The 16,243-nt window shown below is 44.7% G+C and overlaps 1 protein-coding gene across 13 annotated transcripts in view; it reads left to right on the top strand.

The window, feature by feature from the left end:
• LOC110507521 (unconventional myosin-Ic) overlaps positions 1-16,243 on the top strand; it is a 74,638-nt gene that overhangs the window by 53,730 nt on the left and 4,665 nt on the right. For 11 of the 13 annotated variants that reach the window (XM_090224404.1, XM_090224405.1, XM_090224412.1 and 8 more), the window contains 20 exons: positions 1,040-1,153; positions 1,422-1,493; positions 1,643-1,762; positions 2,234-2,307; positions 2,556-2,661; positions 3,446-3,526; positions 4,138-4,229; positions 5,904-5,998; positions 6,210-6,256; positions 6,475-6,555; positions 8,624-8,729; positions 11,398-11,515; positions 11,821-11,934; positions 12,281-12,357; positions 12,497-12,565; positions 12,906-12,990; positions 13,773-13,932; positions 14,577-14,660; positions 14,817-14,910; positions 15,020-15,075. In XM_090224404.1, the coding sequence (XP_090080530.1) occupies positions 1,040-1,153; positions 1,422-1,493; positions 1,643-1,762; positions 2,234-2,307; positions 2,556-2,661; positions 3,446-3,526; positions 4,138-4,229; positions 5,904-5,998; positions 6,210-6,256; positions 6,475-6,555; positions 8,624-8,729; positions 11,398-11,515; positions 11,821-11,934; positions 12,281-12,357; positions 12,497-12,565; positions 12,906-12,990; positions 13,773-13,932; positions 14,577-14,660; positions 14,817-14,910; positions 15,020-15,075 (1,845 nt within the window). Of the gene's footprint in view, positions 1-1,039; positions 1,154-1,421; positions 1,494-1,642; positions 1,763-2,233; positions 2,308-2,555; positions 2,662-3,445; positions 3,527-4,137; positions 4,230-5,903; positions 5,999-6,209; positions 6,257-6,474; positions 6,556-8,623; positions 8,730-11,397; positions 11,516-11,820; positions 11,935-12,280; positions 12,358-12,496; positions 12,566-12,905; positions 12,991-13,772; positions 13,933-14,576; positions 14,661-14,816; positions 14,911-15,019; positions 15,076-15,353; positions 15,475-15,708; positions 15,892-16,243 lie in introns of those variants that run through there. The other 2 variants (XM_090224417.1, XM_090224416.1) reach the window with 2 other exon arrangements.

A 16,243-nucleotide genomic window follows, 5' to 3' on the forward strand; every position in this document is an offset into this window, starting at 1 on the left:
GTAGGGAGGTCATACAGGCACGTGGAGGCCACACACACTACTGAGCCTCATTTTGACTCATTTTGATCTCATTTTGACTTGGACATTACATCAAAGTTGGATCAGCCTGTAGTGTGGTTTTCCACTTTAATTTTGAGTGTGACTCCAAATCCAGGCCTCCATGGGTTGATGAATTTGATTTCCATTGATCATTTTTGTGATTTTGTTGTCAGCACATTCAACTATGTAAAGAAAAAATTATTTAATAAGAATATTTCATTCATTCAGATCTAGGATGTGTTATTTTAGTGTTCCCTTTATTTTTTTGAGCAGTGTATATAGTATACAGGACTCAGTGGTGGGGAAAAAGTAATGGAAAATGACTCAAGTGAAAGTAAGTCACCCAGTAAAAGACTACTGTAGTAAAAGTATTTGGTTTTTAATATATGTAACTATCAACAGGGATGACCAGGGATGTTAACTTGATAAGTGTGTGAATTGGACCATTTTCCAATTCTGTTCTGCTAAGCATTCAAAATGTAACGAGTACTTTTGGGTGTCAGGGAAAATGTATGGAGTTAAAAGGTACAATATTTTCTTTAGGAATGTATTTAAGTAAAAGTTGTCAAAAATATAAATTGTAAATTACAGATACCACAAACATCTACTTGAGTAGTATTTCAAAGTATTTTACTTAAGTACTTTACACCACACACAATGAAAGAGGCGAACTTCACTATATGTTGTATATGCACGCATGTGGGGGGAGGATGGTCAGTTGAATTATATTTTATAACTCGTCAAGTCCAAGATAACCTAATCTAATACTTGCAGTCATCAAGATAACTTTGTCTTCAGAACATCACAATAAAATGTGTATAATCTTATGTCTAATGTTCACATGGCTTTTTTTTCTCTCTCGCGCTCTCTCGCGCTCTCTCTCTCTCTCTCTCTCTCTCTCTCTCTGTCTCTCTGTCTCTCTGTCTCTCTGTCTCTCTGTCTCTCTGTCTCTCTGTGTCTCTGTGTCTCTGTGTCTCTGTCTCGCTCTCTCTGTGTGTAGGAGCTGTTAAACATTATTGCCAGCGTCCTTCACTTGGGGAACATTCAGTATGGAGGAGAGGACAGCGGCAATGCCTACATCACTACAGACACACAGATCAAATACCTGGCGAGGGTATGACCTCTTCCTCCTGACTACAGTGTACCCATGGGGACACTACTCCTGCTGCACTGTCAGTCATGTACCCTGTCGATACTCATGTACCCTGTCGATACTCATGTACCATGTAGATACTCATGTACCCTGTCGATACTCGTAACACATTACTGTCTTAACTCGATAGCATCACCGTTCATTGGCTCAGTAGGATAAATAACATTGATACTGGTGTTGAAAGAATGAGTTTGGAGGTGTGTTCAAGTTTTGGCTGTCGACCTTGCAGTTACTAGGAGTGGATGGTTTGGTCCTGAAAGAAGCGCTAACACACAAAAAGATCATCGCCAAAGGGGAAGAGGTAGGCTGGAACCTTCTATGAGAACGTTCCCACGTTCTATATTCAACATATAACAGTCCCTCGGTACCTCGGCAAGTGAAGAATTGTAGAAGAACTGTTTCCATTATTCTCTGTGTGTGTGTGTGTGTGTGTCTGTGTGTGTCCTCCAGCTGAAGAGCCCTCTGAACCTGGAGCAGGCGTCGTCGGCCCGGGACGCCCTGTCTAAGGCCGTGTACGGCCGCACCTTCACCTGGCTCGTCAACAAGATTAACGTCTCCCTGGCTTACAAGGTAACACCACACACCCCTAACTAACTTAACACCCCTTTAACGCTCCGCTTACCGATGATCCCTATATCTACCCCATTCTTCTGCCCCTCCTGTCAGCCTGCGCTTTTGACCTCAGCTGGCCGTTTACACCACAGTGGTAGTAGGACTCCCCCTTGTGGATGTGTTGTAATACTACATGTTGGACAGAGCAGTATTGTTCGTTCGACAGCAATGCGTTTCTGTGCAGACGGTTGTCTGATAGGGGTTAGGTTATTGCATGTTTGAGCTGTGAGATGGTGTCGCCGTCGGGCGTCTGGACCATGTCTGCTGTGAGTTCATTGTTACACGGTGCTTCGTTAGGTGTATATATGTTAACAAATAACGAACTGCTCATTTACACTTAGTCTGTTGGCTGTACACGGTTTAGAAACAGTTTATGAATGCTTCTTCACGAAGGCTGTTGTGAGGAGTTAACCCTTCTTTGTCTTCTAGGACGAGACATATAAGAATGCTTCTGTCATTGGTCTCCTGGATATCTATGGTTTTGAAGTCTTCCAGCACAACAGGTACCAGAGGAATATGTATATATAGTTATATATAGTTATATATATATATATATATATATATATATATATATATATATATATATATATATATCTAATTTTCCCATAATCCTGTGCGTCTTTGACAGCGTTTACCATTTACTGTCATTACGATTCGTCATTACGATTCGGTGTATATTAATGTCAACTTTGCGTTTTGAATATCATTGTCACGTGAAAAGATCATCTGTAATCGTGTGTGTGTGTCGCAGTTTTGAGCAGTTCTGCATTAACTACTGCAACGAGAAGCTGCAGCAGCTCTTCATCGAGCTCACCCTCAAGTCCGAGCAGGATGAGTACGAAGCTGAGGGAATCACGGTGAGACTGCTCTCTCTCTTTGTTTTGTCAGTCCATCTTCTCCTTCTCCATCCCCTCGTCACTCTGCCTCCCCTCTCAGCCCTCTGCCTCGATGCTTCTATCCATCTTGGAGGGACCTTACCCTCCCTCTACTGCTCTCCTCCATTTCTCTAGCTTTTATTCTCGCTCTCTCTTCCCACTTCTCCCTCTTTTCATTCTCCCCACCTCTCTCTTTCTTCTCTGTCCGGTCCTCTCCTTCTACCTTCTCCCCGTCGGCTCTGCGTGACTGTCGACACGGTGATTGGTGGCCCCGCTCCACTACGATTCAGGGCCCATATTGGCGAAGAATCTCAGAACAGGAGTGCTGCTGATCTAGGATCAGTTTTAGCTTGTAGATCGTAATGACTGAGATTCATATGAAAAGGGTGAACCTGATCATACGTCAGCACTCTTACTCTGAGCCGCCTCGTGAATACGGGCCCATGAGGGAGAGGAGTGCAGAGGGCCGTGGGAGAGAGATTCATGTCCAGTTAGACACCCGTCAAAGGGGACGTTGTTGTACAACGTGGGCTGTGTTCTGTGGTGTTTGTGATAATAACGTGGCGGTAAACTGTGTGTGTGTGCGGCAGCAAACGTCAATAAAGGTTTGATTGACAATGTGCATAAAGTGTGGGTTCAGAATGTTCTTGTCCCGGATTCTCAGCATTCTGTGAATGTTTTATTTTACAACCGTTAACATGTAGGACTGTTCCGTCTTCTAAACAAGCGATTTTTAGATGCCGTTGTGTTCCTTGCTGTCTCACAGTGGGAGCCTGTGCAGTACTTCAACAACAAGATCATCTGTGATCTGGTGGAGGAGAAGTTCAAAGGCATCATCTCCATTCTGGTGAGAATCTGTTTCAGTCTTTAATTTAACCCTGAGCTTTTCAAGTTGACCTTTTCACCTTTCTCTCTCTTGGGCCCCTCTCCATCTGGTATATCCTACTGTCACAGTCAACTGTCCATCTAATGTATTTTTTCGCTTTCATTCTTTCTCGCTCTCCCCTCTGTCTGTCCCTCTGTCTCTGTCTGTCTGTGTCTCTGTCTGTCCGTCCCTCTGTCCGTCCCTCTGTCCGTCCCTCTGTCCGTCCCTCTGTCCGTCCCTCTGTCCGTCCCTCTGTCCGTGTCTCTGTCCGTGTCTCTGTCCGTGTCTCTCTCTCTCTCTGTGTCTCTCTCTCTCTCTCTCTCTCTGTGTCTCTCTCTCTCTGTGTGTGTCTCTCTCTCTCTCTGTGTGTCTCTCTCTCTCTGTGTGTGTCTCTCTCTCTCTGTGTGTGTCTCTCTCTCTCTGTGTGTGTCTCTCTCTCTGTGTGTCTCTCTCTCTCTCTGTGTGTGTCTCTCTCTCTCTCTGTGTGTGTCTCTCTCTCTCTCTGTCTCTCTCTCGCTCTCTGTCTCTCTCTCTCTCTCTCTCTCTGTGTGTCTCTCTCTCTCTCTGTGTCTCTCTCTCTGTGTGTCTGTCAGGATGAGGAGTGCCTGAGGCCAGGTGACGCCAGTGACATCACCTTCCTGGAGAAGTTGGAGAATACTGTGGGAGGCCACGCCCACTTGACGACGTGAGTCTAGGCACATACAAACGCACACACCCAAACCTCCCTCTGCTAACCTAGCAACAGAAGTTGTCGTGAGACCTGGCTGTAAAAAATGCTCATGGAACAAAATGCATGGAAAACTCCACCCAACTTTCAAAATACAGAAGTCATCCCTGCATCATAAGGGAATAATTTCTCTGTTGAATGTAGAATCTTGACGACTTGATTGGTAACAAGCAAAACATTTTGGGACTATGTCAACAATTTACTAATGAAACCAATGGAGTTTTCCTTTAAGCTGTCAACTGCGTTTACTTTCAGCAAACTTAACATGTGGAAATATTTGAATGAACATAGCAAGATTCAACAACTGAGACATAAACTGAACATGTTCCACACATGTGACTAACAGAAATGGAATAATGTGTCCCTGAACAAAGGGGGGGAGGGTCAAAATCATAAGTAACAGTCAGTATCTGGTGTGGCCACCAGCTGCATTAAGTACTGCAGTGCATCTCCTCCTCATGGACTGCACCAGATTTTCCAGTTCTGTGAGATGTTACCCCACTCTTCCACCAAGGCACCTGCAAGGTCCCGGACATTTCTGGGGGGAATGCTTTGCAGGAAATCACGCACAGAACGAGCAGTATGGCTGGTGGCATTGTCATGCTGGAGAGTCAGGATAAGCCTGCAGGAAGGGCACCACATGAGGGAGGAGGATGTCTTCCCTGTAACGCACATCATTGAGATTGCCTGCAATGGCAACAAGCTCACACACTGCCCCAGACCATGACGGACACTCCACCTCCAAATCCATCCCGCTACAGAGTACAGTCCTCGGTGTAACGCTCATTCCTTTGATGATAAACGCGACGGTGGGTTTGTGTCCATAGGAGACGTTGTTGCCGGTGATGTCTGGTGAGGACCTGCCTTACAACAGGCCTACAAGCCCTCATTCCAGCCTAACTCAGCCTATTGCGGACAGTCTGAGCACTGATGCAGGGATTGTGCGTTCCTGATGTAACTCGAGCAGTTGCCATCCTGTACCTGTCTGGCAGGTGTGATGTTCGGATGTACCGATCCTGTGCAGGTGTTGTCACACGTGGTCTGCCACTGCGAGGATGATCAGCTTTCCGTCCTGTCTCCCTGTAGCGCTGTCTTAGGCGTCTCACAGCACGGACATTGCAATTTATTGCCTTGGCCACATCTGCAGTCCTCATGCCTCCTTGCAGCATGCCTAAGTCACGTTCACGCAGATGAGCAGGGACCCTGGGCATCTTTATTTTGGTGTTTTTCAGAGTCAGTAGAAAGGCCTCTTTAGTGTCCTAAGTTTTCATAACTGTGACCTTAATTGCCTACCGTCTGTAAGCTGTTAGTGTCTTAACGACCGTTCCACAGGTGCATGCTCATTAATTGTTTATGGTTCATTGAACAAGCATAGGAATCAGTGTTTAAACCCTTTACAATGAAGATCTATGAATGACCTTTGAAAGACAGGGTCCTGAAAAGGGGACGTTTCTTTTTTTTGCTGAGTTTAAATTGTGTTCGTTAGGTACCAAATGGAAGAAAACAGACAAACAGGGAGGGTTTACCTGAACGTGTTCAATAAGAAAAGCTTGTTTTGGTTTTCCATTGCATAATGTTTTGCTATGGTGTGCCCTAATAATTTGTCACTTAATGTTTGTGTGATCCTCGTAGTCACAAGCTGACCGATGGAAAGACCCGGAAGGTGATGGGCCGAGAGGAGTTCAGACTGCTGCACTACGCTGGCGAGGTCAACTACAACGTCAACGGTGTGTGTGTGTGTGTGTGAATGGAGCAGCAGGACGCGAGAGTAAGATGATCAGAGGGAGAGGAAGGATGTCCTGTGCTCAGGTCTTTACGTTTGTCCTGGGAAGCTCCTGTACTTCTTGTAGTGGTCTGTTTACTGTGTGTGTAATTACATTCATCCCCAAACCATATTGGGAGTGCATGTTCTCTTACTATCTCTCTTCCCTCCTTTAGGCTTTCTGGACAAGAACAATGACCTCCTCTTCAGGAACTTGAAAGAGGTGAGAGAGAGAGAGTTCAGGACAATGGGGAAATGATTTAGATAAGAGATGGATGATATAATTGGAAACTAGACTAGACTCTAAGATTATGTTGTGTCACTGTGGTAGACTCTGTCTATCGGTCTCTCTTCGTGTGTGTGTGTGTGAGTTTGAAGAGCAGTGTGGTAGTTCTAGTCGTAGTGAGTTGTACTCATTCTCTATGTGTTGTCCATCCACAGGTCATGTGTATGTCTGATAATAAGATTCTGACCCAGTGCTTTGACCGGGCGGAGCTGAAGGACAGTAGGAGACCTGAGACGGTGAGAACAGCCGTCCCTATAGTACCACTCAGAGGGCAAAGGTCACACAATGTATACCGATACACAGACCCATATACAGTGGGGCAAAAAAGTATTTAGTCAGCCACCAATTGTGCAAGTTCTCCCACTTAAAAAGATGAGAGAGGCCTGTAATTTTCATCATAGGTACACTTCAACTATGACAGACAAAATGAGAGAAAAAAAATCCAGAAAATCACATTGTAGGATTTTTAATGAATTTATTTGCAAATTATGGTGGAAAATAAGTATTTGGTCAATAACAAAAGTTTATCTCAATACTTTGTTATATACCCTTTGTTGGCAATGACAGAGGTCAAACGTTTTCTGTAAGTCTTCACAAGGTTTTCACACACTGTTGCTGGTTTTTTGGCCCATTCCTCCATGCAGATCTCCTCTAGAGCAGTGATGTTTTGGGGCTGTTGCTGGGCAACACAGACTTTCAACTCCCTCCAAAGATTTTCTATGGGGTTGAGATCTGGAGACTGGCTAGGCCACTCCAGGACCTTGAAATGCTTCTTATGAAGCCACTCCTTCGTTGCCCAGGCGGTGTGTTTGGGATCATTGTCATGCTGAAAGACCCAGCCACGTTTCATCTTCAATGCCCTTGCTGATGGAAGGAGGTTTTCACTCAAAATCTCACAATACATGGCCCCATTCATTCTTTCCTTTACATGGATCAGTCGTCCTGGTCCCTTTGCAGAAAAACAGCCCCAAAGCATGATGTTTCCACCCCCATGCTTCACAGTAGGTATGGTGTTCTTTGGATGCAACTCAGCATTCTTTGTCCTCCAAACACGATGAGTTGAGTTTTTACCAATAAGTTCTAATTTGGTTTCATCTGACCATATGACATTCTCCCAATCTTCTTCTGGATCATCCAAATGCTCTCTAGCAAACTTCAGACGGGCCTGGACATGCACTGGCTTAAGCAGGGGGACACGTCTGGCACTGCAGGATTTGAGTCCCTGGCGGCATAGTGTGTTACTGATGGTAGGCTTTGTTACTTTGGTCCCAGCTCTCTGCAGGTCATTCACTAGGTCCCCCCGTGTGGTTCTGGGATTTTTCCTCACCGTTCTTGTGATCATTTTGACCCCACGGGCTGAGATCTTGTGTGGAACCCCAGATCGAGGGAGATTATCAGTGGTCTTGTATTCCATTTCCTAATAATTGCTCCCACAGTTGATTTCTTCAAACCAAGCTGCTTACCTATTGCAGATTCAGTCTTCCTAGCTTGGTGCAGGTATACAATTTTGTTTCTGGTGTCCTTTGACAGCTCTTTGGTCTTGGCCATAGTGGAGTTTGGAGTGTGACTGTTTGAGGTTGTGGACAGGTGTCTTTTTTATACTGATAACAAGTTCAAACAGGTGCCATTAATACAGGTCTTAAAGAAGAAGTTACAGGTCTGTGAGAGCCAGTAATCTTGCTTGTTTGTAGGTGACCAAATGCTTATTTTCCACCATAATTTGCAAATAAATTCATTCAAAATCCTACAATGTGATTTTCTGGAATTTTTTTTCTCATTTTGTCTGTCATAGTTGAAGTGTACCTATGATGAAAATTACAGGCCTCATCTTTTTAAGTGGGAGAACTTGCACAATTGGTGGCTGACTAAATACTTTTTTGCCCCACTGTATACATGTCCTGTCTCATACACACTTACAAACAGCCACTTGTTTATGCTCTGTGGATCTTCCTCCCTCCACACTGAAGGGTCGAGTGAGTGACAGGGGTATCTCTGCTCCCCGCTCACACACTCAGGAATGCCCTGACACTCGGTTGCCCTCCACACATACACGGTGGTCGAGGGTGTCGACTCCGTTGACTGTTTGTGTGCATTGTTGACGACGCATTCTCTCTCTCTCTCTCTCTCTCTCTCGCTGGCCCTGCCCCCAAACCCTGTCACTGCCTGGGGCAATGTGACCTGCACACTGGGACCAGTGTTCTGTCCGGTCTCTGCCTCAGTCTGGCCAGCAGCCGTCCTCCCTGCTCCTCTACATCCCTCGCTCGGTGCTCACTCTTTCTTCTCTCCCTCTGTCTCTGCCTCCAGGCAGCGACCCAGTTCAAGACCAGCCTGGCCAAGTTAATGGAGATCCTGATGTCCAAGGAGCCGTCGTACGTGCGCTGCATCAAGCCCAACGATGCCAAGCAAGCAGGTAGGATGGAACTGATGCCTTGCTCATACCGTGCTGTCAACGGGGTGGCAGGGTAGCCTAGTGGTTAGAGCATTCGACTAGTAACCGGAAGGTTGCAAGTTCAAACCCCCGAGCTGACAAGGCACAAATCTGTCGTTCTGCCCCTGAACAGGCAGTTAACCCACTGTTCCTAGGCTGTCATTGAAAATAAGAATTTGTTCTTAACTGACTTGCCTAGTTAAATAAAGGTCAAATAAAAAGGTACTACCACCACCAATCAAAAAAGCTAATTTTCGTTTGCTGTCGAACAACATATTGAAACATTTAATATAATGATTTTTCCCCCTTTTTTCGGCATGTAAAATGCTTCAACTTAAACAACTAAAACCAGATATAAAGTATGTAGAAAATGATGTAGCCATATATTTTTTTAAATAAGATCATCTCTGAGAACTAACAATCAACTAGACAGTCGGAGAATCAAAAATTCTAAAAATGTTGATTTTTATTATGTTTAAGTACAGTTGAAGTTGGAAGTTTACATACACCTTAGCCAACTACATTTAAAGTCAGTTTTTAAATTCCCTGCCTTCGGTCAGTTAGGATCACCAATTTATTTCAAGAATGTGAATATTCAGAATAATAGTAGAGAGAATGATTTCTTTCATCACATTCCCAGTGGGTCAGAAGTTTACATACAACCAATGATTATTTGGTAGCATTGCCTTTTAAATTGTGGTCAAATGTTTCGGATAGCCTTCCACAAGCTTCCCACAATAAATTCCTCCTAGCAGAGCTGGTGTAACTGAGTCAGGTTTGTAGGCCTCCTTGCTCGCACACGCTTTTTCTGTTCTGCCCACAAATTTTCTATATGATTGTGGTCAGGGCTTTGTGACGGACACTCCAATACCTTGACTTTGTTGTCCTTAAGCCATTTTGCCACAACTCTGGAAGTCTTGGGGTCATTGTCCATTTGGAAGACCCATTTGCGACCAAGCTTTAACTTCCTGACTGATGTCTTGAGATTGCTTCAATATGTCCACATAATTTTCCTACCTCATGATGCCATCTATTTTGTGAAGTGCACCAGTCCCTCCTGCAGCAACGAACCCCAACAACATGATGCTACCACCCCCTGTGCTTCACGGTTGGGATGGTGTTCTTCGGCTTGCAAGCCTCCCCCTCTTTCCTCCAAACATACGGATGGATGGTCATTATGGCCAAACATTTTTGTTTAGTCTATTTTTGTTTCATCAGACCAGAGGACATTTCTCCAAAAAGTACGAACTTTGTCCCCATGTGCAGTTGCAAACTGTAGTCTGGCTTTTTTTGACAGTTTTGGAGCAGTGGCTTCTTCCTTGCTGAGCGGCATTTCAGGTTATGTCGATATAGGACCTGTTTTACTGTGGATATAGATAATTTTGTACCTGTTTCCTCCAGCATCTTCACAAGGTCCTTTGCTGTTGTTCTGGGATTGATATGCACTTTTCGCACCAAAGTACATTCATCTCTAGGAGACACGTCCTTCCTGAGAGGTATGATGGCTGTGTGGTGTTTATACTTGCATACTATTGTTTGTACAGATGAACGTGGTACCTTCAGGCGTTTGGAAATTGCTCCCAAGGATGAACTAGACTTGTGGAGGTCTACAATTATTTTTCTGAGGTCTTGGCTGATTTCTTTTGATTTTTCCCATGATGTCAAGCAAAGAGGCACTGAGTTTGAAGGTAGGCCTTGAAATACATCCACAGGTACACCTCCAATTGACTCAAATTATGTAAATTAGACTATCAGAAGCTTCTAAAGCCATGACATCATTTTCTGGAATCTTCCAAGCTGTTTAAAGACACAGTCAACTTAGTGTATGTAAACTTCTGACCCACTGGAATTGTGTTACAGTGATTATAAGTGAAATAATCTGTCTAAACAATTGTTGGAAAAGTTACTTCTGTCATGCACAAAGTAGATGTCCTAACCGACTTGCCAAAACTATAGGTTGTTAACAAATAATTTGTGGATTGTTTGAAAAACGACTTTTAATGACTTCAACCTAAGTGTATGTAAACCTCCGACTTCAACTGTAATTCAGATAGCATAAGAACACAGAAAAGGCCATGGCAGGAAATGTAGCTTTGAAACTGCAGTTCTTCTCTCAGTCCAATGTCAAAATGTATCGAATTGCAGGAAATTAGCTTTAAAACTGTGAAATGTCCTCTTAACCTGAGTGTGATAGCAGCGTTAACGGCTTTCTGTGTCGGTTCTATATCATTTTTTCCTAACATCTTGTCTGTCTTGTGTCTACGATTCTTAAATCTGACCATGCGTTTTGATTGTGTTCAGTAACATCAATGGCAGCACTGTTCTTCACACTGTGTTTGTCAGTATATCGACCCTTTGTCAATAGATGGCCTCCTGTCTGTTTTTCTCCTCACTCCCACCTTCCTTTTTGTCCATTGTCTACTTTTCTGGGAATAAGTCGGATGAATTGTGTTTTATGTATTTTATTTGCATAAGCATCACGCGCTACTGCTCCAGTATGCTAACAACTGTAACAACAAACCATTCAACAAACAAACAACGGAAAACGACAATAACAATGTATTGCAATCTCACCAGTTCTCACCAATCTCACCATGTACTACTGTAACTCAGGCTAATGTGGTTTCTCACCTCTCTCTCTCTCTCTCAGGACGGTTCGACGAGGTTCTCATCAGGCATCAGGTGAAGTACCTAGGTCTGATGGAGAACCTCCGCGTGAGGAGAGCTGGCTTTGCCTACCGCCGCCACTATGAGACCTTCCTCCAGAGGTGATTATGGCTCGGAGCTGGTCCTGCCTGGCTCGGAGCTGGTCCTGCCTGGCTCGGAGCTGGTCCTGCCTGGCTCGGAGCTGGTCCTGCCTGGCTCGGAGCTGGTCCTGCCTCTATCAGGCTTGAATGTCGTTCTCTGACATTATAGGTTTATTCAATGGCAGATTCATGACTTATGTTAGAAAATCAGTACACCTGCAAGTGACTAATCTCCACAACTGTTCAGTTAGTGATATAACCTAAATGTAATATTTTTCATATAATATACCAGTGTCTCTGTGTGTTGTTTTGTCCGTCCCTGGCAGGTATAAGTCCCTGTGCCCGGAGACCTGGCCTAGCTGGCAGGGCAAGCTGGCAGACGGAGTCTCCACACTGGTCAAACACCTGGGTTACAAACCTGAGGAGTACAAGCTGGGCAGGTGAGACCCTTATCCGGTGACAACAGTCAAGGCGGTACGCAAACACACACACACACACACACACACACACACACACACACACACGTGTTAATTCTAGTGAACTACAGTACATGCATCTCCCATTTGTTTATCTACATCCCATCTCCCTAACGACTTCAGTGCCCACTTAGTGCTGATCTAATCCCATAACTGTGTCTACTCTCTGGGAAAGGCTTAAGTGACCAAAGTAAATTATTTCGTCAGGGCTGAACTAAATCCCCCCCATGGTGCTGAACACGCTCAGACTGCCCCTGTGTGTTGTATAAAGGCACACTGCCAGCTTAGTGGAGCTCCGTTTTCTTTCCAGATCCAAAATCTTCATCCGTTTTCCAAAGACTCTGTTCGCCACTGAGGACGCGCTAGAAACGAGGAAACACAGCCTTGGTGAGCGAGAGAGTCACGTATCACATGGTCTTACTTGACACCCATCACCTTCTGTCTGTCTGGACTGTCGTCTCTCTGTGACGATACAGTAAGTAGAGTATCTGAACACTCTGAACATCTTTTGTCTCTCTCTCTTCAGCCAACAAACTGCAGGCATCCTGGAAGGGCTACAGCCAGAAGACCAAATACCGCAAACTCAGATCATCAGGTAGGAGGGCTTCTCTTCTCCCCTACGTCTATAGACCCATGTGTCATCAAGCATATACTTCCTCTATATTCACCGTGCGTGTCTATTCGATTACGCTCGTCTTGTTCAGTTGGACGACGGATGTTGTATTAAGCGTCTCAGAGTAGGAGCGCTGACTTCGGATCAGTTTTGCGGTTGTTTTTTTCGATCGCAGGGAATAAGATTGCTTTTAACAGAATCAGCACTGCTTCTCTGAGACACTTGATACATACGGGCCTAGGTCTCGATTCTCTCTTCCAATGGATCTGGATGAACTTTGTTAAATAATAAGTAGGTTGGTAAATTGTGTGTCCCTTTCCAGCGGTGGTGGTCCAGGCGTGGTGGAAGGGCATCCTGGCTTGTAGGAGGGCACGGCGTAGAAGGGAGGCCGCCAACACCATCCGCAGGTGAGGCTCTTCTGGACATAAGATTTATTTAACTAGGATGGTGAGAGAAGGTTCATGAATATTCATTAGATTGCCCTTATTGTCAGTGGTGTAAAGTACTTAAGTAAAAAATACTTTTAAGTACTGAAGTTGTTTTTTTGGGTGTCTGTACTCTACTTGACTCTTTATATTTTTGACAAGTTTTACTTATACTCAGCTTCATTCCTGAAGAAAATAATGTACTTTTTACTCCTTTCATTTTCCCTGACACCCAAAAGTACTCGTTAAATTTTGAATGCTTAGCAGGACAGGAAGATTGTCCCTGGTCATCCCTACTGCCTCTGATCTGGTAGACTCACTAAACACACATGCTTTGTTTGTAAATTATGTCTGAGTTGAACTGTGACCCTGGCTATCCGTAAATAAAACGTTGTGGTTTGCTTAAAAGACATTTTAAGTTATTTATATTTTTACTTTTGATATATAAGTACATTTTTAAAACCAAATACTTTTAGACTTTTACTCAAGTAGTATTTTACTGGGTGACTTTTACTTGAGTCATTTTCACTGCTTTCGGCTCAATGGGTTCCCTTGGACTACTGAAGTTATATACGGGTTCTATTCATATGGAGAAACTTGTGGAAAGCATTTACCTAGACAATATCCACTGATGTTTTGGACACCTATGGTATTTGCAGTGTTGTGTGTGTGGATGTATAGAAGTTCTTATCCATTTGTTGATTCATGTGTGCAGGAGTGTTTACAAAGCTCTCTCTCTCTCGCGCTGCCTCTCTCTCGCTCAGGTTCATCAAGGGCTTCATCTACCGCCATAATGAGCGTTGTCCTGAGAATGAGTACTTCCTGGATTATGTGCGCTACTCCTTCCTGATGAAGCTGCGCAGGAACCTCCCCAAGACGGTCCTGGACAAGAGCTGGCCCACGCCCCCGACCGCCCTCATCGAGGTAACGCAACTTTACACGAGACACTGTGTAAAGTTGCACTCAGGCCCTACTTCCTGCTTTGGGGAACGTCCCGCGTCCCCCTTGCACGTGCCACGTCTTTCTCTGGGGACAAGCAGTCTTCATGACACAAACTGTTCACACTCCTCTTGTTGGTGGAGAGAACATTTTGCAGGTTTAATGGTGATTTCTTGCCATTCTATACATTTTGCCATGTCTAATGTATATTCATGGGATATTTGACTGACTCAAACATTACAACAAAATCCACGGGCTAAGAAAACCTAGCTAAAACACGCTAGCTGACATGGGCTAGTTGATCTGGATATTACTTACAAGTTATAAATAGCTCTCTAAGGTCTGCAATGACATGACAAGAGGAAAACAGATGGTGCACAACCCAGTTTCTAAATTGCACTTTACAACTTTCGAGAGTAAGTTGAAAGCAGGACTAATATACATATTTTATTTTTTGGGGGGGGGGGGCCTCGTGCGCCCCGCCCACATCCCCGCTGACCCCTCGCGCCCAACCGTTTGGGAACCACTGTTGTGGCCGACATTGAAATTGTCTGAATTAAGGCATTTTTCCTTGATGACGTGTTTGAGTAGTTAAAATGGTACGTGACAAGTCCTTCTCCGTCCCATAGGCGTCGGAACGGCTCCGTAAACTGTACATGCAGAACATGGTGTGGGGCTACTGCAAGAGGATCAACCCAGAGTGGAAACACCAGGTTAACAGGATATGATAGTATAGTAGTACATCTGATATCTTTCACATGTATTCAGAGTTCAGAACTTTAAAGACTGTCAATGTGGAGTGGTCTTCTCCTCCTACCAATATAACTTTTCTACCAAACTGTTTGTCCGTTCTCTCTCTGTCAATGAAGTTGGAGCAGAAAATGGTGGCCAGTGAGATCTTCAAGAACAAGAAGGACAACTATCCCCAAAGTGTCCCAAAGCTCTTTGTGGGCACAAGACTCAGTAAGTGCCTTGATTAACACAGACACACACACACACACGCGCATGCACTCACGTGCACACACATTATACACACACACCTAACATTCTTCCTGTGCCTCTCTCTCCTCAGATGGAGAGGAGATTAACCCCAAGGTGTTGCAGTCACTTGGCAGTGAGAAGATGAAGGTTAGTGCAGTACTAGCGTGTTCATCTGGCCATTCAATTGGGATTTATGTACAATTGGATATTTGTCTTAATATATATAGTCAGTACAGTATATTCATGTGTAATTGATTCTGAACTCTGATCATGTCTAGCCTATTTAGTGCCGTAGCCTACAGTTCAAATGTTTGAATCCACCTTCTGTGTATCTTCCCCACTGTCTTTCCTCTGTCCAATAAAATACAAAATCCTTCAAGATATATTACAAGCCCCACTAATAATGTCCCCTTCCCACTCCTCAGTATGCAGTCCCAGTGACCAAGTACGACAGGAAGGGTTACAAGACTAATAATGTCCCCTTCCCACTCCTCAGTATGCAGTCCCAGTGACCAAGTACGACAGGAAGGGTTACAAGACTAATAATGTCCCCTTCCCACTCCTCAGTATGCAGTCCCAGTGACCAAGTACGACAGGAAGGGTTACAAGACTAATAATGTCCCCTTCCCACTCCTCAGTATGCAGTCCCAGTGACCAAGTACGACAGGAAGGGTTACAAGACTAATAATGTCCCCTTCCCACTCCTCAGTATGCAGTCCCAGTGACCAAGTACGACAGGAAGGGTTACAAGACTAATAATGTCCCCTTCCCACTCCTCAGTATGCAGTCCCAGTGACCAAGTACGACAGGAAGGGTTACAAGGCTAATAATGTCCCCTTCCCACTCCTCAGTATGCAGTCCCAGTGACCAAGTACGACAGGAAGGGTTACAAGACTAATAATGTCCCCTTCCCACTCCTCAGTATGCAGTCCCAGTGACCAAGTACGACAGGAAGGGTTACAAGACTAATAATGTCCCCTTCCCACTCCTCAGTATGCAGTCCCAGTGACCAAGTACGACAGGAAGGGTTACAAGACTAATAATGTCCCCTTCCCTCTCCTCAGTATGCAGTCCCAGTGACCAAGTACGACAGGAAGGGTTACAAGACTAATAATGTCCCCTTCCCACTCCTCAGTATGCAGTCCCAGTGACCAAGTACGACAGGAAGGGTTACAAGACTAATAATGTCCCCTTCCCTCTCCTCAGTATGCAGTCCCAGTGACCAAGTACGACAGGAAGGGTTACAAGACTAATAATGTCCCCTTCCCACTCCTCAGTATGCAGTCCCAGTGACCAAGTACGACAGGAAGGGTTA

The sequence above is a fragment of the Oncorhynchus mykiss genome, chromosome 27 (genome assembly GCF_057628025.1).
Source record: "Oncorhynchus mykiss isolate SJ-2025 chromosome 27, ASM5762802v1, whole genome shotgun sequence".
Classification (NCBI taxonomy): domain Eukaryota; kingdom Metazoa; phylum Chordata; class Actinopteri; order Salmoniformes; family Salmonidae; genus Oncorhynchus; species Oncorhynchus mykiss.